The 22,839-nt window shown below is 51.5% G+C and overlaps 1 protein-coding gene across 1 annotated transcript in view; it reads right to left on the bottom strand.

The window, feature by feature from the left end:
* Positions 1–1,069: 1,069 nt before the first annotated feature.
* WNT3A (Wnt family member 3A) overlaps positions 1,070–22,839 on the bottom strand; it is a 70,736-nt gene continuing 48,966 nt past the window's right edge. The window contains exons 3-5 of the mRNA XM_024995392.2: positions 9,394–9,659; positions 1,998–2,502; positions 1,070–1,155 (exon numbers count right to left, since the gene is read on the bottom strand). Of these exons, the coding sequence (XP_024851160.1) occupies positions 2,023–2,502; positions 9,394–9,659 (746 nt within the window). The 3' untranslated portion in view covers positions 1,070–1,155; positions 1,998–2,022. The remainder of the gene's footprint in view (positions 1,156–1,997; positions 2,503–9,393; positions 9,660–22,839) is intronic.

The following is a 22,839-nucleotide window of genomic DNA, read 5'->3' on the forward strand; positions in this document are numbered from 1 at the left end:
CCTGGGGCTGCCATGGTGCCCTGCTTGCTGTACCACACATCCCCTGCAACAGGCAGGCCTCCTTCCCTGCACTTTTCACAGATCTGTCTCCCCCTCGACTTTGAGACCACTGGCTGTTTCCTTCCTTCTTTGGAGTGGCCATCCTTCTTCCTTCCTCTGGAATTCTGGCTCTGGAGGCCACCACAGAGCCCCCAGGAGTCTCTGAGCTAAACATGCCCACCACCACCTCCCATCGTGGCCCCTCCCAGAGGGTCATGACCAATCCAGGTCCCATGCCTTGCTGACCCACCACCAAAAATCCAGCACAATCCACAGGCTTGTTTGGTTGTTTCTTCTTCTTCTTGTTTGTTTGTTTGTTTTTACTTTCCCCATTGTTTGAAACTCACAAGCTATGACTAAAAGTTTCTTTCATAGAAAGAAAAGGAAAACCACAACAACGCATCTGTTTGTCTAGCTCCTGTGTATGGTGGATATAGCAGCATTGGAAATAAAATTAAAACCCACAAATGCAAAATTCAAGGAGAGGAAGGTCGTATTCCTAGTGGGGTGTGAAGGTCCCTCCATTGTCTTTCCCCCTGCTTGGAGAGGAGGCCCTCATGGACAGGGGCCAGGCAACATTTCACAGTACCAGAGGCTGAGGAGGAAAAGTCTTGGCACGGCAGTACATGGTGGGCAGTTCCTATGGGCATTAGTTGAGGGGTCCATCGGCCTTGCTCATTCCCAGACAGGATGAATGAGTCAGATGTGATGAGGGCCAAGCCAAGTAGCCCACCGGAGACTTCACAATGGCCAGTGGCAGGTAGGTCTGGTGTACCATAGATGTAGCAGCAGGACCTGGGGGTCAGTCCTGGCCATAAGGGGCTGGGGCAGAGACCACTCCTCTGGGGTCTTTGGGTCCTCTCTCTGTAGCATCAGTGTTGTAGCATCCTCCGACTCCAAATCTCCCGAACAACACCAGGTAAGCCTCCAAGGTAGGTTATAGAGCTGAGTAGGACCTGGGCAGCAGTGCAGCCCAGTGACTCTGGGCAGCCTGAGAGTCTAGGTCCCCTTCTTGCCTTTCCTTTACAGAGGACTGTGAATGAGGGTGCTGGAGAGAGGTGCTGAGGCCATGAGGGCGGCAACAGCAAGTCTGGAACAGGAGGCTTTGCTCCTCTCCTGTGGATGAGATGGGGTACGTGTGGGAACGTGAAGACAGGGAGGTGGGAGAACCAGGCTTGGACTCTGTCAGTGGCAAAGTAGAGGGCACAGCTGACCAGGCTGCATGGTGCCTTGCTGGGGCATGGGTGGCAGTAGGGCACTGGGAAGAGGGCCTAGGTGTCTGATGCCCAGCACAGAGCAGCTGGGACAGAATTAGGCCGCATGTCCCAGGCCTTCCCTCGGCCTACTGCCACGAGGCCCTATCTCCTGGACCCAAATCCCAGCCATTCCGCAGGGCCTGGTTGAGAGCGTTGGCAGGTATCATTGAGGGAGGAATCCCTGGAGGATATACCTCGGACCTCAGTGGGAGGGGTAGGAGGACAAGATGTTCCCCACAGGCTCTCCACAGCTCATTCTGCCAGGAGATTCTCCTTTACATAGATGAAGTCCGGAGGATGGAACCACGTGGTCTTCGGGGGACAGTAATGGCAGGCTAAATCCCTGGAGCCCCAACCCCAGAGAAGACCTGGGTTTCACTCCAGGACGGGGAAGAACTTTATACCACTCAGGAACCTCAACCCTGTCCTACCATAAAGGACCCCGCCCCGCTCCAGGAGCTCTATCTCAGAGCCCCGCCCCCTCCCCGCACATGGGGGAGCGATACCTCAGAGCTCCGCCCCCGCCCCGCCCACCGGGGAGCGCTACCTCAGAGCCCCACCCCCGCCCCGCCCCGCCCACGGAGGAGCTCTACCTCAGAGCCCCGCCTCCGCCCCGCCCCGCCCACAGAGGAGCTCTACCTCAGAGCCCCGCCTCCGCCCCGCCCACTGAGGGGCCCCGCCCCCGCCGGGTGGAGCTCTAACCCGCGGGCGCCGATGGCGACGCCCTCTACTTGCAGGTGTGCACGTCGTAGACGCGCGCGCACTCCTGGCAGCTCACATAGCAGCACCAGTGGAAGACGCAGTGGCACTTCTCCCTCCGCTGCTCGGTGCGCGCGTTGTGGCCGCGGCCGCAGCACAGCAGGTCGCAGCCGTCTATGCCGTGCGAGCTCACGTTGCAGGTGCGGTCTCGCGTGCCGAATGATCCTGTTTCGGGGTTGGGCTCACAGAAGTTGGGCGAGGCCTCGTAGTAGACCAGGTCGCGCTCTGTGGGCACCTTAAAGTAAGTGTAGCGTGGCCGCAGGGTCTCCACCCAGCCGCGCGACTCGCGGTGCTTCTCCACCACCATCTCTGAGGCGCTGTCATACTTATCCTTGAGGAAGTCACCAATGGCGCGGAAGTCAGGCTGCGACCACCAGCAGGTCTTCACTTCACAGCTGCCCGAGAGCCCATGGCACTTGCACTTGAGGTGCATGTGACTGGCGATGGCCTACAGAAGCAGGCAAGCGGTGGAGTCAGGGCAGGCCCTCAACCTCCCCACCTCCCCGGAGCATGATGGCTGTGCTCCTTGCCTTAGACTTCCTTCCACTCATCTGTCAAACAATCCCTCAACCTGCTCCATAAAGCTCTGGGACTCCCAGGCGGAGCACCCTCTCCCAATGCTATCCTTGATGTGGTTCCCCTGGCAGACCCAAGATCCTGGACGGAAGGGTCTGGGAAGCCCCCTCCTGGGCTGAGTCTACTTCTAGGCCATCTATGTTCAGTGAAGGGGCTGTAACGTGACATGTAAGTGCAGGGGTGGGAAAGGGAAATGGTTCCTTCTAACTGGGGAAATCCAACACTTTGGTCTAGAGGAGATGCGCATGGGCTGGGTTGCAAGTCTGAGGGCTGGCCTGATCTGAATAATGGGAGCACAATACCTTCAGGGCGCAGGAAACTGGGTTTATTGCATCTTAGGGGAGTGCTGAGAATTACATTATGTTACTCCTGTGGGCACCCCAGCAGGAGGTTCTCTTCCCTTCTTTCTTTGGGGGAAGGAGTGGGGCTGGGGGTGAAAGGTCCTGTGATGTAATCAGAAATAGCCACCTGTGAGGTCGTGAGATGCGGCTGGTGGCCCAGGCTGAGAAGTGCTGTTAAGGGCACACTACATGCTGGGTCACACTAAATCCCCAGATTTCATAAGAGGATGTAAAATATCTCGTTCAAAATTTTAATATTGATTGCATTACTGTCATGGTAACATGTTGGTTATATTGGGCTCAATAAAATTTATTATTTAAAACAAATTTCACCTGTTTCCTTTTAAAATGTGGCAACTAGAAATTGATACATACCGTGTGGTTTTCATTACACTTCTATATTAAACAGTGCTGGTCTAAGACTTCAGGTGGGCTCCGTGTCCAGATGCTTCCTCCACCCTGTTCCCCTCTCCTTGCTGTTTCTTCAACCCTTCCTTCTGATCCTGGCACTTTTTTAGGGGCATCTGTAAATTACACTCCCTCACCAAAGTCCAGTTCTGTCTAATCACCATTTTCTTCTCTTTCGTGACCAAGCTTTTGCCAAAGAGGAGCTGCCACTTCCCATCTCTGCCTCCTAAGTCTTTTGTTTTAGTTTTACTTTTGATCAAAGTTATATATGCATATACTTTAAAGAGTCCAAGAGTTCCTAAGACCTGTTAAGAAAAACAGGAGTTCTGCTTCCACACTCTCATTAACAGAACTTTCCTGACCTGCTAGGGGCAGCACCTTGCACCTCTGCACCTGTAATAAGATGCTTGTCTTGACCCAGGTTTGATCCCTAGGTCGGGAAGATTCCCTGGAGAAGGGAATGGCTACCCACTCTGGTATCCTTGCCTGGAGAATCCCATTGGCAGAGGAACCTGGTGGGCTACAGTCCATGGGATTGCAAACAGTTGGATACAACTGAGCAACTAACACTTTCACTTGTTACTTCTTGATTTTTCAGTGTTTGGCCTTGTCTTATGGACCTATGGACCTATGTCTTATGGACTCACCATGGAGGTCCCATGGGGGGACCTTATACCCCAACTCTGATGCACAGTTTTTCCAAACTCCCTCCCTACTCCAAAAACTATGGCATAGTTCCAGTTAGATCAAAACTTGGTGCTGACAGTGTTGAAAATGAAAGATGCTCAGTCGTGTCTGATTCTTTGTGACCCCATGGACTATATAGTCCATGGAACTCTCCAGGCCAGAATACTGGAGTGGGTAGCCTTTCCCTTCTCTAGGGGATCTTCCCAACCCAGGGATCAAACACAGGTCTCCAGCATTGCAAGTGGATTCTTCACCAACTGGGCCACCAGGGAACCTCATGAATACTGGAGTGGGTAGCCTATCCCTTCTCCAGCATATCTTCCCCACCCAGGAATCAAACTGGGGTTGCCTGCATTGCAGGCAGATTCTTTACCAGCTGAGCTACCAGGGAAGCTGACAGTGTTGGGGCTTTGTTAAATGTCATACTTGGTTGAGCCACACGATGTGATTGCTTTTCTTTTTCTACAAAATGTTTTGTTGTTGCTGTTTTTAATGTACTTACAGATTCAGTCTCATACACACTCTGCTGCTGCTGCTAAGTCACTTCAGTCGTGTCTGACTCTGTGCGACTCCATAGACGGCAGCCCACCAGGCTCCCCCATCCCTGGGATTCTCCAAGCAAGAACACTGGAGTGGGTTGCCATTTCCTTCTCCAATGCAGGAAAGTGAAAAGTGAAAGTGAAGTCACTCAGTCGTGTCTGACTCTTAGCAACCCCGTGGACTGCAGCCTACCAGGCTTCTCCACCCATGGGATTTTCCAGGCAAGAGTATTGGAGTGGGTTGTCATTGCCTTCTCCATACACTCTCTAGTCATGTAAATATTCTCTTCAAGACTTTCAAACACACCAGATGTTCCATGGATTTCATTTTCTTGGAGACATCTTTTTCAACACCCTTCTGGTAAATTTTGTGAAATGTGCATGTCTGCAAACAAATCTTTTCTACTTGAAAAGTTGAAAAGACGATTTAGCTTGGTATAAAAGTCTTGGCTTAAAATATTTCCCCCTTTCAGGATTCTGAAAGTATTGCTCTATTTTATTCTAGCTTTCACTGTCGTTCTTAGAAACACTGATGATATTTTGATTCCTGATCCTTTGCGTGAAATCAAATCTTCTGGGAAGTTTGGAAGGCTTCTCTGTGTCATAGGCTGTGAATTTCACAATAAGTTTTCTTTTTAAATTTTTATTTTTGGCTGTGCTGGGTCTTCGTTGCTGTGAATGGGGACTACTCTTCATTGATGTGTGTGGACTTTTTCATTGTGGTGGCTTCTCTTGTTGCGGCTCAGGGGCTCTAAAGCACAGGCTCAGTAGTTGTGGCGCATGGGCCTAGTTGTGCTGCACGTGGAATCATCCCAGACCAGGGGTTGAACCCATGTCCCTTGCCCTGGCAGGCAGACTCAACCACTGCACCACCAAGAAAGCCCTCACAATGAGTTTGGACATGGGTCTTCCCCTTTCTTACGCTAATCACTTACGTGGCCTGTTTGGTCTGAACTTCTGGTCATCAGCTCTGGGAAACTTCTTGCATTAATTCTTTACCAAATTTCCTCATCTTCATGTTCATCATTGTCTTTCTTGGACAGATCTTCTATATTTTCTAGTCTTTCCTATTTTCCAGGTCTTTGTCTTTCTTCTTCTTCCTCTACTTTGTGGGAAGGCTGTCTCAACTGTCTTCCAACCTTTCTGCTGAGATTTTTTGCTGTTCTATTTTAATTTCTAAGAGCCTCCTTTCCCCCCTGGATATTCTTTTAAGTTAACAGTTTATTCTAGTTTTATGGATTCAGTATATTAACTCTCAGGGCATAGTGATGGGTTTTTGAAGTTTTCATCTCTCTTTATAATGTCTCTTTCCCATAAGTTTGGTTTTTGTTTATTTATTTTGGTCTTTATCTTTGTGGTTGCAGGAAGCCATCATGTTCAGTGATCCCTAACTACCTGCTGTATTTAAAAGTGGGGGACCAAAAACTTATTGGAACCTCCTGTACACAGGAGAGATTCATGTACTCAGACCCTCACTGTAGAGTGATCTGGCCACGTTGCTTTTAGGAGAAACCCCACATCAATATCTTCAAGTCTCTCCTCTTGGATTGGTCTGATTTTCAGGGGAGAATCTTCCATTCTCTCGCCTAGAGCATACAAGATTCGCTGTGGTACTAGGAGATTAAGAAGAGAAATGTGTATATAGACAGACTCCTTTCACTTGGGCAGCCTCCCCCTCAGCAGTCCAGACATCATCTGCTTTACCCTCATTAGGGAATAAGCCTCCAGGCTTCTGCCATGATGATGGAGGGGTGTTGTCTGGATACAAGAGGTTGGACAGAAGAGCTTGTAGGTTTAAAGTGCTTTTAAAATAGATTTCAACCAATCTTTCTGTTTCCAAGCCCTATATCTATCTCTACTTCTCAAGATATTGGATACTAGAAATTCCTGGGGTGATTGCTTTAAGATTAAAGCCAATCTAGTTTAAGAGTTTCTATTGGCTTAAGATTCAGCTTTCTTGTCTGTACTGAGAGATTGCTTTGTGCTTTCAAAGTTTTATTGCCTTTGTCCCCTTTTCTGTTTTGCATGTTCTCTATAGTTTAGTTATATATCTTAAAATTAGTTCATTGTCATTTTAGTGATGTTCTAGGAGACTGCAGACAAAAATCCTTCGTATTTAGTTTGTCATTTTTTTTAACTGGAAGCTCCCATTCAGTTTTCAGGTCTACAGTTTCTTTGTGATTCTTTCCCAAATCTATTATATTACATTTTAGCTTTGTGAACAGAAGTAAGCATATTTTTTTTCTCATAATCTGTGTCTAATAATTTCAGTATCGGACTCTTGTTTCTGTTGCTGTTGCTGTTCTCGTTCTGCTTTGTTTTGTTTGGCTGGTTATCACTCATTCTGTCGCCAGCTCGTTTAATAGGTTATATATGATCATGTGTTGAACATTGTGTTTGAAAAATTGTTTGTAGAAAAAACTATCAGCTATCATAAGGTTATCATTCTCTGGAAAAGATTTATCTTCTTTTTCCAGGTGCCTGGGGATACCAGCAATTTGGGATCACCTTAATCCAGTTTTGAGATTTTGCTAGCCTGCACATGTGCACAAGGGCTTGTCTACTTCAGGTTTTCTTTTACTCCTCAGGATCCCGCCTAAACGGAGGAATTATTTCCCAGACATAGAACCTCTGATGGTCCCTTTTAGCTCGGTGAGGCTGCTGAAAGTGCAGCTCAGCATATATACTTTTTTCTCAGACCAGCAAATGACCCCTGGATAAATGCAGCCCCAGGCACCAGGCTTGGAGGCTATAGTCACCCTCTGAACTTTGCACTGCTAATTCTTCACTATATGGTTAGCTATTTGACACTTAACAATTATTTTTTTGGAAGTGTAGTATACAGTATTCCTGCCTGGAGAATCCCAGGGACGGGGGAGCCTGGTGGGCTGCCGTCTGTGGGGTTGCATAGAGTTGAACATGACTGAAGCGACTTAGCAGCAGCAGCAGTATACATGCAAAAGTTTATATGTCATAAGCATGAAATATGACCAAATTTCACAAATTACCAGCCTCAGAACACCAGCTCCTTGGAAACTCCCATCATGCTCTCTTCCAGTTGTTATCTTTTTTCCTGCCAGGGCGTGTATTCCAACAGCATTTCCTTGATGACTAGTGATATTGATCACCTTTTCACATATTCACACATATTGGTCATTTCTAGATTTTCTTTTGTGAAGTGGCTTTCCATATTTTAGCCAACTTTCTATTGAGTTATCAGTATTTTTCTTATTACTTTGTAGAGTTCTTTTTATACTATAACTTTAATATACAGGTTGAGTATATATATTGTGAATGTCTCCTCCTGTATGGATCGCCTTTTCAGTTTCATGGTGGTGCGGTTTTATACATTTTAATACTACTCTGCATTATTACATTTTTCTTTCATTATGAGTGCTTTTTTGGCCTGTTTAGGAAATCTTTGCCTACTCCGAGGTCACAAAGATATTTCCTTCTATTTTCTTCTAAACATTCTCTGTCTACTCTTTCCTATTTGGAAATGGGAAATTGATTTTTTTTAAATATGGTGTGAAGTGAAATGGCAACCCACTCCAGTGTTCTTGCCTGGAGAATCCCAGGGACAGGGGAGCCTGGTGGGCTGCCGTCTCTGGGTTTGCACAGAGTCGGACACGACTGAAGCGACTTAGCAGCAGCAGGGGTCAAGATTAATTCTTTACCATATTGTTATCCAGCTGACTGAGCATCCTTTATTGAAAAGACCATGTCCCCCTTTGCATTGCACTGTCTTCTTGCCTGTGATAAGTCAGGTAACTGCATCACGTGAGTATTCTATACTTGTAAATGGTGCTTTTTAGTCTCATCCTACATTTGTACTCATCTTTAGTCAGAAGATTAACATGAGTCACCAAGTTCCCTGTTGTTGGAAATTAAAATGTTCTCTCTTCAGCCCTCTGCAATGCCCCAGTTTCACTGGCCAAGGTCAGAGCCAACTCTACTGGACATTTTCCAGCCCCTCACACATCACTTCCTATCAGCAGTTCCCCCCTGACCCTCTAATCAAGTGCTTTTCAAAAAGGCTCACAAATCCTTTTACAACTTGGTCTCTGGCAGCCTCTCCATTCCCCACATCTTTCTTTCCCTGTTCTCCATATTCCGCCTGAACTAACTCCTGTGCATTCTTTCACGATGGGTTACCCAGAGACTCTCCTGGCTTCCCCTCATCTCACTTCAGTTCAGTTCGGTCACTCAATCGCTCAATCGGGTCCGACTCTTTGCGACCCCGTGGACTGCAGCACACCAGGCTTCCCTGTCTGCCAATGATTCTGCTTGTCTCCACTCACCACCTCTGTCACTAGAAGTCTTTTTTGAGACTCCAGTCTGGGTCTGACCTCTCCACTATGCCCAGATCACCTTGCGCGTGTGTGTGTCTGTGCATTTCTTCATTGGAGAACTTACCACACTGTGGTGTAGCAGCCTGGCTGTCTCCCTCCGGGAACGTGCAGGAGCAGGACTTTGTCCCGTCCCTCCTTCCTTGTGACCCCAACATCACAGGCAGACCTGCCATCCTGTGAGAATGCCCTAGACCTCGTGGAGCAACGGGACAGCCCTGTGTTTCAGACACTCTTGGGCAGGAGGTGAGCAGACCCCCAATCTGGCCATCAGATACATCCCTCCCATGGCCCACCACCCTGCCTCCAGCGGGCCACACCCCTCAGGGGGCCACGGCACACATCCTACTCAGAAAGCTCTGTTTCCCAGAGCCCCGCAGGGGTGTGGTCTCAGGGATTTCTGCTTCACCCCCAGGACTGAAGGGGGCCACAAACGTACCTGGCGCCCAGCCTCATTGTTGTGGCGGTTCATCGCGGAGCGAGCGTCTGGGCGGTTCTCCCGCGCATCTGCGAACTCCCGAGACACCATCCCGCCGAACTCGATGTCCTCGCTGCAGCCGCCCCACTTCCAGCCCTCACCGGGCGAGCCCTGATGGCGGCTGCTGCAGCCGCAGATGGCAGCGGAGCCCTCGGCGCAAGAGCGCGTCACCGCGAAGGCTACGCCGGCAGAGGCGATGGCGTGCACGAAGGCGGACTCCCGAGTAGCTGCGAAAAGAGATGACTTGCTTGGCAGAACCCGGCATGGCTGGGTGGGGCTGGCCGTGGGGGGCGCGGCTGCCTCTTCCCAGGCTGGGCCCTGGGCACCCACATGGGCGTCGGGTGCTAGACTCGCAGCGCGGTACCGCGGTACAGTGAAGGGGAGGCAGGGCTGCGGTGGGACAGGAGCGCGCGTCCCTGAGTAAGGACCCAAGGAGGGGAGAGAGCTTCCCCAAAGAAAGTATACGGAGAGCTAAGGAGCCAAGGCAAGATGCTGGGCATCACTTGTCATGGAGAACCGCAGGGACGGTTGAAACCAGAAAGTCAGATCATAACCAGTGCTGGTGAGGATGTAGAGAAATCAGAACGCTGTAGACTACTGGCTGGGAAGGAGAGTGGTGCTTCCCGCTTGGAAATCGATTTGGCCGCTTCTTGAAAACATGTGCCTACCCTATGACCTGGTCATTCGCCTCTAAAGTATTAACCCTGGAGAAAACCTGTGTTCATGTAAAGACCATGAAGCAAATGTCACTGCAACTTTATTTGTAATAGTCCTAAACTGAGTTCTAAAATGTCTATCAACAGGTGAACGGATGAAAAATAGTGTCATAAGGTAAATAAATCGTGGGTTACAGATGGCAACTAGAATTTATACTGTATATTTGGAAATTGTTAAGAACATAGATCTTAAAGTTCTCATCATAAGAAAAAGTCTTGTAACTGTGTGGGGTAATGGATGTTAATTAAACTTTTTGTGGTGATCATGTCCCAGTGTGCACAAACACTGAATCATTATGTTGTAGTAGTAGGAGTGTTAGTCACTCAGTCGTGTCTGACTCTTTGCAACCCCGTGGACTGTAGCCTGCCAGGCTCCTCTGTCTATGGGATTTTCCAGACAAGAATACTGGGGTGGGTAGCCCTTCCCTTCTCCAGGGGATCTTCCCAACTCAGGGATTGAATCAGGGTCTCCTGCATTACAGGCAGATTCTTTACCATCTGAGTCACCAGGGAAGCCCACCACTATTTTGGACACCTAAACTAATTATAATGTTATATGTCAATTATATTTCAATTAAAACCTGTGGCATATTTATGAAGTGGAATTCTACTTCGCATACCAGGAAAGACAGAGTGGATGAATCTCAAATTATGTGGATTGATTAAAAGGGAGACAAAAGGCAGATACTCCTTCTAGTGTCCTGCTAACCCATGGTGGAGCCCTTGTGCCCAGATGTCCTTGTTGGAAGCTTCCAGCAGCCCTGCCAGGGTGCGGCTCCCGGCTCACACGCTGCCCACTTGTGCCTCTTTCACTACCTGCACACCCTTCCCTTCTTCACTTCAGACACCAGGTACTGAGAGGCCCAGCGGAAGGGCCACCTCTTCTGGAGCCGTCTGAAGGTCAGTGCCTCCAAGTGCACTCTGCCCTATGCTGGCCCCTCGTGCTTGGGTCTGGAGCTGAATGCCCCTCAGGAACTGGCAGACTGCCTCTGACCTGATATTGGAGCTCCTGGGCCCCTGAATGCTGCCTTCTCCTTCTACACATGGAGGAACTGAGTCAGGGGATGTGGCATTTGTTTTTAGAAGGCCAATGGGGGGTGGCTGAAGCTTAGGAAGAAAAAGCCAGTGGGGCTGAACTGGATCAGACAGGCATGTGAGGGAGTCAGCAGAGGCCTGCCTTGGAGAGGCCAGCTGCAGGGGGTTTCTGGGTGTGGGAGGCCTCGCCTCACCCTGGCAGACAGAACCCTAGAGGAACTGGTCTCAAAGGACAGGCAGGAAGTCGGCAGAGGAAAAAAAGGAGGCAGGGGTATTTTGCATGGGGGCTCACAAAGTCAGGGCCCCAGGTGGGGAGGGGCTGGGCTGGCAGGACCAGAGGGAAATACAGGGCATGTAGGGGACAGCCTGGACTTTGCAGAGGCTGGATCCTCAGCCAGGCTTCCCCAGACAGTATGAATGAATGCATCAACGCATCACGCCTCCTGAGTGTGTGCAAACATTTCCTCAAGGCACCAAGCCATGATCTGCTCCAGGTGCAGGACCAGGTCCTGCGGGTACCCTGGGTCCTGTATGAACTGATAGAACTCACTCACTCCTCAAATCACCATTCCACATGTGTGTGGAGCACCTGCTTTGCCAAACCCTGTTGGAGAAACATCAGGGAGCAAGATAACCTTATGGAGCTTACCTGCTGATTAGCAAGAATTTTAAAATCCCAGGTAAAAAAATTGCTATGGACTGAGGAGTGAGCTGGAGAGATGTAGGAACAGGACCAACCAGGGCCTTCTGTGTCTGGCAAGGGGTATGTGCCCCATTTTCTCCCTGAGCTCTTCCTGGGCAGAGGCCCCACCGCAGGCCTGGACCATGCAAGGGCTCGAAATGGCTACAGGAGAGTCATCCCAGGGGGCCGCTACCTCCTCACTCCACATCAACGCTCAGGAGGCTTTTTCCCTGGGAGGGGGATGGAGAGGGGGCTCCACCCTGGGGAGCAAGCAGAGGTTTGGGGTTGCATCCCACACTTCCTCCAACTGCATGGTCTTACCTGCTCCCAGGTTTGCAGCCAAGGATATGTGTCCCAAAACTCAGGCAGCAGAGTCAGGGAAGTGGTAAGATAGGATTCCGGCCAGCAGTGTGCACACACTCAGACTCAGCCACACAGCTTTGTACACATCCACACACACCTGAGAAAAGCACGTTTACTCCTACACTAGGAACACACAGAGTGGGATGTGTCTGAGAAAGTGCCCTAGGCACCAGCCTCTTGATAGCTGCAAGGCTCCACCCTGCTTTTGGTGACTTCTTTCTATGGATTTGCCAACACTTCTGGATGGTCCTCTGCAGACCACAGCCAACCTATATACTCCCCATGTTTTCCCCAGAGCAGGCCTGGACACCTGCTTGTTTCTGGAAACTCCCAGGTGGCAAGCACCCAGTCACAAACCCAGGAAGGACTCCCCATTTCTCCCCCATCAACCTCCCACTGACAGCTTGGTTGGATCTACCCAAGTCTGAAGGCTGCTCTGGCCTCCTGAAATGGCCGTGGCCCATCTTGCCTCTCCTTGTTCTCAACCATGAGTCCAGACCTCAGAATCTCCCACTTGCACCAGAAGAGGATCCTAGTTGGGACAGGCGCCTCCAGCTTCCAGCTTCCCCCAACCCCATCCACACATACAGACACTCACCTCATACCCATATACGCATGCACACACAGACACACACATATATGCACACACTCACCAAGTATGCACATCCCCCTATACATACTGTAGGAGGAATGCTTTGTCCAGAGCCCATCTGGCCCTGCCAAGCCCCTTCTCCAGTCCTTGCCACTGTGTCCTTGCTTGACTCACACACAGGCTGACTCTGCCCCACCTGCTACCCTCTCAGCCCTGATCACCACTCCCTGGCTTCCAGCCACACTCAGCCCTCGTCCTTCCCTTGGGTTCTTTCCAGCTGCTTCTCTGCTGCTGTGAGTCTGCTGTGTCCCCATCCCTGCTCCCTGGGGATCCAAGGATGCAGTCTGGGCTCAGTCCACGCCTGGCCCTGGAGCGCTAGGGCTCCCCAAGGGCTTCAGGAGGACCATTTCACAACTCATTCTGCCTGAAAGCTCCCTGAGGTGGGGGCTGTGTCGTGTTCACTTTTTGTTTCTAATCTGTAGCCCCAGGCCCATCCCACAGATGGTTATTGGTGAGCGAGGGACTGGTCAGAGGAGAGGGCAGAGGCCCTGGGTTGGGGCAAGGAGTCCAGGAGAGTCTGAGCACACCTGGACAGGCCCACCCCAGGGGACCTGCCTCTCTGCCGCTCCTTACTCAGCTTGTCCTGGAACAAATTCAGGACAGCTTGCCTCCCTGTCCTCTTTCCCAGACATCACCCAGACATCTGCCTCTGAAGACACGAAGCCCCTGTCCTGTTATCCTTTTATAATAAACCTGATTAGTTTCAGGGCAGCCTGGAACCACTTCCTGCTGACTCAAGGCACACACGACATGGACACAGACCCCCTTCCTTCTTGTTCTTCCACTCAGCAGAGCCCCCACCCTTATTTTGTCTTCTCAAGGACTCAGGTTGTCCCTCACCTCCAACTCTTTGGAGGCTGGGCTAACATGATTCTCACCCCTCCAGGGTCCTGGTCTGGTGTCTCCCCTCCTGCCCATGCAGTGACTCTGGGTTAGGGGCTGTGAGCTGGAGGTCTGGGGGTTCCTAACCACCCTTCCCAGGGCAGGGTAGAGCCAGTATGTCCTGGGCATTCCTGGAACCCACTGCACACAGCCTGATGCCTCCCCTACCGTGTGCTCTCTGGTGGCCCTTCTCAAGGCTCAGAGTCTCTGAGTCCTAAATATGCCCCCCCAGGTCCCTCTGAGCCTGTCCCCAGAGGGCCCAGGGCGAGCCCCTGTAGGAGGATCCTGCCTCCTGTCTCTGCCTCTGCTCTGCACCCTCTGCTAGCCCCTGTCACCTCCCCTCTCCAGCTACTGAGATAAGAGGAGAGAAAGCGGGCATGGGGCTTTGCCCTGCCCTGCAGAGGGCTTGGAGATCTCTGCTTAGCAAGCTCAGGCAAACAGTCCAGGGCTTCCAGACAACTTGAGGGGAAGTGTGTGCGGGGATTGGGAGGGGTGTTCCCCCTTGAACTTAGAGGGAAAAACTCATTCCTGCCCTGCTCTGTCTGTGTGAGCCTGCACACTTCTCTCTTCTCTGGGTACTTCAGTTTCCTTTTCTGTCAAACGAGGAGAGGGGCTCCTCACAAATAAAGATCTGAGGACCAAAGACACCGTGGAGCTGGCCTTCAAATTGCTCATGAGGAAAAGAAGCCTAATACAGACCATAAGCCAGAAAAAAAAAAAAAAAAGTAAGATGGTTCTTTCTGACCATCTTTCTGATGGTTCTTTCTGAAAATCCTTTTAAAATTGAAGACACAGGTCTTTAAGCAGTTACCAGAGAAGCTGATCAGTCACAAAGGGAAAACCTGAAACTTTGCACTGGGGAACTATGACAGGCCCCTCCTCACCAGAGAAATCGGGGTTGCCGTCACCAGCAACAGGACAGAAAACAGATGGGTGGATGCCATGTGCCTCCTAAGACAGTGTCCCAAGGAAATTCCACCCTCTTTGAGGCATTTTAAAGATCTAATTATCAGGAAACATCAGACACCCGCAAAGGCCTAACCAAATTCCTCCTGGTTTCAAGAGCATGAAAGGCAAGGGCTGGGCTGAGGAGCCCATGGACCTGGGATGGGATCCTGGACAGATAAGGGACATTAGTGGAGACATGGATGAAATCTGGGTAAAGCCTAGAGTTTAGTTAGTAGTGATGGATCTTCGTTTTGATGGATCTAGCTGGATTTGTGTCATGTCAGCAATGGGGAGGCCTGGGAGGAGATCTGGATTCCTGCAATGTTTCTGTAAGTCTACACAATTATTTCCAAAGGAAAAGTTAAAACACATTCTGATGCTGTGTATAAGACCCCCAGAATGCCTAGGTGCCATCCCACAGCTGTGGGGCTTTTAACCCAGGAAACCATAGGTAAGCTTTAGGGTGTTCATCATTTGTTGTTTTAGTCGCTCAGTCATGTCCGACTCTTTGTGACCCCATGGACTGTAGCCCTCCAGGCTCCTCTGTCCATGGGATTCACCAAGCAAGAACACTGGAGTGGGTTGCCATTTCCTTCTTCAGGGGATCTTCCCAACCCAGGGATCAAACCTGAGTCTTCTACTTTGGCAGGCAGGTTCTTTACCACTGAGCCACCAGGGAAGCCCACGTGTTCGTTTACTCTATCCCTAAAACGAGGTTTATTGTAGACTTACAGAAGTCTTTCAACCTAAAGTTCTTGTCAATATGTAACAGTAACATACCAACAAAGTCCAGAACATAACCTTCCCCAAATCATGAGCTGAATTCCAGGGCATGTCTGAAAACTCGTGTGTCTTTCTGGATAGATTGTTTTTTTTTTATCAAATTTCCACAAAGGTTTGAACCAAGAAACTCATGACCTTCTAGAGTAGTCTCAGCTTAGAGAGGAAGGGGCACAGGGCTCGCCTGAGGTCATGGGCTGGGAAGGCACAGCAGCAACTCCAGTTACAGCAAAATTTTAGCCACAAACAGCAGACACACACAGATAAGGAGAGAGAACCATTCTGCCTGTGGGTAGAGAAATTGGTTCTTGGAGATGAGACTGGAAATATCCCCGTCACCAGCAAAATGCTTTCTTTTGAATGGGCTATAGCAGGTCAAGAGAGAAGGAAGGGACACAGCCTATAAGAGAGGGGTGCATTGCTAGAATCGTGCCTACACGAGCTGTTAGGGCTCCTCAGGCCTGCTCTGTGCCAGCTCAGGACTCTCATTCCCACACTGCAATCTCTGATCAGGAAAAGGAAGAAGAAAGAGAATCTCCTAAAAGAGTCTTTTTGTAAGACAAGTAACTTCCATCAAGAAAACCATCTTTCCCAGAAGCTTGATATTTTTTCATTTTTGTTCAGTAGCCCAGTTGTGTCCGACTCTTTGCAACCCCATGTACTGCAGCACGTCAGGCCCCCCGTCCCTCACCATCTCCTGAAGTTTGTCCAAGTTCATGGCCATTGCATCGGTGATGCCTCCAGCCATCTCATTCTCTGACACCCTCTTCTCCTTCTGCCCTCAATCTTTCCCAGCATCAGGGACTTTTCCAATGGGTCGGCTATTTGCATCAGATGACCAAAATACTGGAGCTTCAGCATCTAACGAGTATTCAGGCTTGATTTCCCTTAAGATTGACTGGTTTGGTCTCCTTGCTGTTCAAGGGACTCTCAGGAGTCTTCTCTAGCACCACAGTTTGAAGGCATCAATTCTTTGGTGCTCTGCCTTCTTTATGGTCCAGCTCTCACAACTGTATGTGACCATTGGAAAGACCATAGCCCTGACTATATGGACCTTTGTCAGCAGAGTAATGTCTCTGCTTTCCAATGCACTGTTTAGGTTTGTTACAGCTTTCCTGCCAAGAAGCGATCATCTTCTGATTTCACGGCTGCAGTCACCATCCTCAGAGATTTTAGAGCCCAAGAATAGGAAATATGTCACTACTTCCACCTTTTCTCCTTCTATTTGCTGTTAAGTAATATGGCTGGATGCCATGATCTTAGTTTTTTAATATTTAGCTTTAAGCTGGCCTTTTCTCTCTCTTCCTTCACTTCATCAAGAGCCTTTTTGTTCCTAATTGCTAATAATTGTTTCATTAGCAATTATTTATTCAGTTTATTCAAAGGATCGATGAGCTACCCTTTTTTCATTTATCCACAATCCATCCATCTATTCATCTACCATCCCTCTACCATCTATACATCCATCCATCCATCACTCATCCATTCATTCATTCACCACCCATCACCCATCTATCAAAACAGTCATCCACCCACCCAGGACCCGAGAGTCTATAATGAGCCATACGCTAGGCTCACAACTAGAAATACAAGGTAAGTAAGATGCAAGGTGCCCATTCTCAAGAACCAAAGTAAGAAATCTGTGAGAAAGTGGATTGCTGCTCTGATGAAATTTCTAACGACTTAGACTTTCTGAAAGTTGAAGGAGCTACCTGTTCTGGTGGTAATTAAGCACAAACTGAATGACCTACTGTTAGGTGGAGGGAATCGTGCACTGGGGAGGAGAAGGGTGAACCAGAGGAATCTTTGCATTCCTTTAGTGGGAGGCCCTGCTATTGCAAGTCAGGTTCTTTGCTTTGGGCTGTGCTGGGTCACCTGCCTCTGGGAGATTACAGTTTATGATGAAGAGAATAGGGGGAAAGGACACACAATAAGCTTGGCAATGTAAGCTCTGGGGCAGGTTTGGGATGGAGGGGTGGCTGAATGAATGGACGGTGGATGGATGAGTGAATGGGTGGATGGTGGAGACTGGGTGGATGAATGAATGGATGAATGGATGAGTGGGTGGTGGACAGCGAGTGGATGATGCCTGAATAATGGGTTGATGGATGGATGGATGGATGGATGAATGGTGGATGGATGGATGGGCGGAGGTAAAATCTGCGGCAGGTTACTATGTTGTAAGAGCTTGCAGTCCTGGCGGGGGTGATGGGGGAGGGACATGCAGCGCGAGTTGTCTGGCATGGCTGCACCATCACCGAGACCAGTGCAGCCTTGGGTACCAGGGTCGAGTGTCACGTGTGAGATGGGCTTTGGCGGTTACTTTACTTCTCTGGGTCTCAGAACTTTAAAACTCTAGTTCTAAACTCTAGAGGGATTCTAATAAATCCTGTTTCCAGATTTGGATTTCATAGGCTTGGAAAGTACTAAAAATTTAGTACTAAAATTTAGTACTAAAAAGTACTAAAAATTACATAGGACTGTGAAATTTTGTCACTTTTTTGAGAGAATAAGATACATAAGAAATGACAAGCATAATTTCAGAAAAGGACCTTTTTTTTTTACATCAAAAAAGGATTTATTTCCAAAGTCCTATATGCTGAAGAAAGTTCAAAAAATATTCCAAGGTCCTTGTCTTTAACATTTCCCCAGTAGTTAGCAACTACTTATTAAGTGTTGACTGTGGTCTGAGTGGACAAGAAGACCTCTGTCCCAGAGATGATTTTCCATTTGGGAGATTACCCAGAAGGCCCTTTGATCAGGGATTGATAGGAAAGCACCACCCAGAGGCCTCCCTGCCCTAGGCCTGCACATCCTTTTATAATTGGTCCAGACCAAAGGAGGTGGCTCGTCTCTGCTGAGCCACCCTAAAGGGTCCCGCAGGCCCTCTCAGCCCGAGAGGGGTGTAGAGCCCCAGAGCAGTCAGCCCAGGTCCCAGGCTGCCCAGCCATGGGCACTGAGCCCAGCAGAGGCTCCTGCATCCCCCAGCAATGGGCTCCATGACCACCAGGCTGTCTCCATAGCTGTGGCTTTCAGGAGGTGGAGGACCCACCTGCCCTGCTAGGCTGGCCCCATACTTTGCAGCCACAGGGCATGGGGAGAGACCCACCAGTCCTCTCCTGGGAGGGGAAGGCTGTGGGAGGCTGGTCCTGGATGAGAAAGAGGGGATGGCCTAGGGCTCCTGGGATGGTCCCATTGGCCTGAAGGGGCCATGGATCCCTTTTTTGAGGAATGAGTGTAACCTCTCAGGAAGGGAAGTTCCTAGAAGGGGACTGTGGTTCAGATTTGACCACTGACCAATGAAATCAAGCTCCTGGGGCATTCTGTCTGTGGGGTCCACACAATGGACCCTTTGAGAAGCTCTGAGGGTAACTAGATGCCCCAGCAGTGGTCACCGCAGACCTACCAATGGACCCAGGGCTGCAGTTCTGGGAGGGGGCATGTATATCTGCGAAGAATCCTTCGGTGATTCTGATACATTCCTGTGCTGAACTCAAGCTCCATTATGGTCTCAGATTCCTAAGCCCCTCCTCAGGAAGGTGGCCAGACCCAAGAGGCATCTGGAAAGGAGGTCCTAGGACAGGGTTCTGAAGGGAGAGGGTTTACCACGGCAAGGGTGTCCCTGACACACTCCCTGCCCTTGGAGGGACATGGAAAGGGCTAATACGGAGGGCATCACCTACTCCCCCTTACTCCAGGCTCCTGCAGTGGGCTACGCATCTCTGGCCTGGCTTCTGTGTGAAGTGAGGCCCTGGGTCCCTGGGGCTTGGCTGCTATCATCTGGTAGCTGGGTGGGGACTCAGCCTGGGGCAGGGTGGGATGTGACTCCTCGTTTAGAGCTGTAGGACCTGCCTGTCAAAGCCTCCTGGCTGAGTTCTGGCCTGAGAGACAGCCCTCTCTCACCTGGGTGTGCCTCCCCTGTGGTCCCTTGAGACCTGGGGCTCTACTTCTTCCATGGGCAATGTTGACTTCTGGGTCAGACCTCCTGTCTGATGCTGGAGTGGATCAGCAGAGGAGATGCAGGTAGGAGGCAGGCTTCCTTGCCTCCACGCAGACCCCCTCCCCCTGCCAGGACCATGGCTGTAACCACAATCGCCTGCTCAGGGTGGGGAGCCCTGGACCCTCGCCCCACCACTCTCCTACGCTGCAGGGAAGCTCCTCTCTCACCAGCTCTGTGAGGCAAATTCCCCCATCCCACAGGCTTGCCCTTACTCAGCTAGGGGTCCTTTGGGTCTCCCCGGGGTTGCAGGCAAGGAGTTCTTTGTGGCACGTACTGGTGCCCACAGTTGGAGAGGCCTGCAGAGACGCCAGCTTGGGGCAAATGGCTCCTGTGGACACTGAGCCTCCACGGGAGCTTCTGTGGGAGCATTTCTCTGCTCCCACCTGCCTCCTGAGCATCCCTGGCAAGACATAGAAACAACTCAGCGCCCTCACTCTGCCACATCCCCAGCACACACTCAGAGGCAGCGGCCATGGCTCCCTCTCGGCCTCCCTGGCCAGACTCAGGCCTCTGCGTACCTGACAGGTGAGAGGCTGTAGGAGGGGAGGGATGCAGAGGGGCAGGTCCAGGGATAACCAACCCCCCGCAAAGACAAGCAAGTCCTACAATGCCTGTGCAGGTGCAGAGAGGCCAGCAAATGCTCCAGGTCAGTCTCCCTGGCCCATCAAGGCCTCAAGAGCCCGTTCAGAGCATTCAGAGGTTGTTACCTCTTCCCCCTAGCAATGCTCCAACATGAGGAAAGGAGAGACGAAAGACTGGCAAGAGCCCCTAGCCTGCAGTCTGCCCCCTTCCCACACAGCCCACCTTCCTTGGTCTCAGAGCTGGCGGGGTGGCTAGGAGGGGGTGTCGCAATGGGCAATGGCATTTGGTAATCCTGTTGGCCCGTCCTGCACAAAGGATGGAGCCACCTGAGAGCGGAATGCGGCTTGCGCCCCACTGTAGCAGCGGCCCCTGACACTGCCCGGCCGCCAGCACGGCCGGCGTCCTGATTACCTGCTGGGGCTAATGAATCTGGCTTTGTGAGCCACTGTCACGCCGCGTTAGGCCCACAATGGCCCTCGATATTTTATATGAATTTCCCCCTCGTCGGCGATTAGGCCATAGCAAGCCAGTCATAGCAACCGGGAGGTATGCGCGGCCCAGGGGCCTGGGGCACGAGGGGAGCTCACTATTCACACGCTTTAACACAGCACTCCTGAGGGCGTGTGAATCGCCAGCAGCATTTTCACTTTTCTCTTGTGCTTAATCTTGTCGTCTTCGTGGGGATATTGTTTTCTGAGCCGGGCCCGGCAGGGTGTCACCGGGGTCTCTCCTGGCCCCTTTACACACACCCCCAACTGGGGAGAGTTAATGATATACAGGGGCGGCCGCAGAGACGGTCGGAGCCCCCCAACCACCGTGAACCGAAACACTTTCCGATGGGGGTCAGGGGTTGCAACCTGGATTCAGGGATGCTGGTTCTCTGGAGGGCCCCCCTTCTCTCTGGCCCCTCCTGAGCCCCGTGGTTGGTGCCGGCCCGGCCGTCCTGCCCTGGCCCCGTGCCTGCACTCCGACCCTCCGAGGATCGGGCCAGGACACACAGGGAGGTGGACAGACCACCCCCTGGAGCCTGGCCAAGGGAAGGGGCTCTGCCTGGGAGAGGACAGGCTGTGCCATCCCCCTCCGGCTGTCTCCAGCCCGGCCCCGCAAGGAAAAGGGGGTAGAAGGGAGGCAGATGCGGCTGCCTATCCCAGGGCTGCCCAAGCGCATGGGCAGAGGGCTGTAAGGGGATAAGCAGGGCTTGGGGAGCCAGAGCAGACCTCAGGCACCCAGAACACACTTACTGAGACTTCGACTGACACCACAGACTATACCTCAAGTAACCAACCAGGATTCTGACATAATGTGCTTTGAAGGGGTCAGCCAGGGCCCCCAGCTCAGCTGTCCCGTGGGTGGGGTCCAGTGGGTGAGGACTCAGGCGAGGACTGGCCCACCTCTACCAGTAGCAAGGCCCTCTTTGCCAATGAGGATGCCCCACCAGAGTGCAGATGTTCAGGCACTGTGTCCTCCAGGTCCTGAGATCCCGAAGGGACCCTTTGAGGCACACAGTCTGGAATCAGAGGCAGGGTTGAGCGGCTCCTCCAGTCTCTGCCCTAGGGAAGCCTCGGAGGCCCTGGCTTTGGGGGGTGCCTGGGAAAGCCACTGGCAAGGACACTGTCCCAAGGGCACTAAAGTAGTGGATGGACCCAGGCTGAGGCCCAGCCTCTTAGAGGTCATTGATGATGAAACTGGGGCCCAGGCCCCACCTGTTCACGCTGCGCGCTGGGACACCAGCGGGAGATGCTTCCACCATGGATGAGTCACCTTCTTACGGCCCCCCTCCACTTCTCTAAGGTGCAAATGCCCCACCTAGCTGCGACACAGGCCCCTCAAAGTACGCGCCACCCTCAAACCCACTGGCCTAGACCTTGGACCGGCTATCCCACTTCCTGAGGGGCGTGGTCCCAGCGGGGCTTCCTCCAGAGTGTCTGCGAAAGCGCTGACGTCTGGGACCTGCCTTCCCTGCCTTTTGGCCTCCGCTCCCTTCACCTCATTGGAGGTCAAGAGTGGGTGTCGGCCAGCTCTCAGGGAAAGCTGGTGCTCCAGGTGTCCAGGAGGGACAGATAAGCTGCATCATGTGCCAGCCTCCACGCACTCAAAATTCTTCAAATGCTTTCTGCCCAGTGCAGGATAAATTGTCCTGCTACTGTGCAAATGAGAGAGGAGGGTACTTCTTCCAAGCCCAGGCTCGCCTCTGCCGCCCAACCTCACGCTCCTTGGTGGCAGCTTCTCAGGGGTCCACTTGGCCAACCTGTCTCCAGTCCCAGGCCAGGCAGGCAGATAGTGGTGTGTGTGTGTGTGAGAGAGAGAGAGAGAGAAAGACAGAGAGAGAGAGTGAGCGCGCTGGAAGCAGGACACAGGAACACACTCTTTCCCTCTTATCCTCACCCCCACACACATGCTCACACACGCACACACTCGCACACCTCCACATGGGGCTGGGCCCCACTCCTCAGCTGGCAGTGTTAAGCTTTGTTCAACTAGGCCGCCTCAGCAGGGGTGGTCAAGCGCCCCATGGACCCTGCCACAAAGCCCGAGTGACCTCTGACACGATTAGGGTCGCCCTGACCCTAATCCAATCAGATTGATTACTGTGAGTGTGGCCGGGTGGGCAGGCGGGGGCCTCCACAATGGCCTCCCAGAGCTGGCCTCTCTCTGGGGCCCCTGGCAGGCTCCTTCCTCCTGGGCCATTCAGCTCTGCGCCACAATGCATCCGGCCATTTCTCAGCCCCGTGGCGAGCGACGGGGGGAGAGGTCTTCCCTTTCCCGT

This window comes from Bos taurus, chromosome 7, assembly GCF_002263795.3.
Source record: "Bos taurus isolate L1 Dominette 01449 registration number 42190680 breed Hereford chromosome 7, ARS-UCD2.0, whole genome shotgun sequence".
Taxonomy (NCBI): domain Eukaryota; kingdom Metazoa; phylum Chordata; class Mammalia; order Artiodactyla; family Bovidae; genus Bos; species Bos taurus.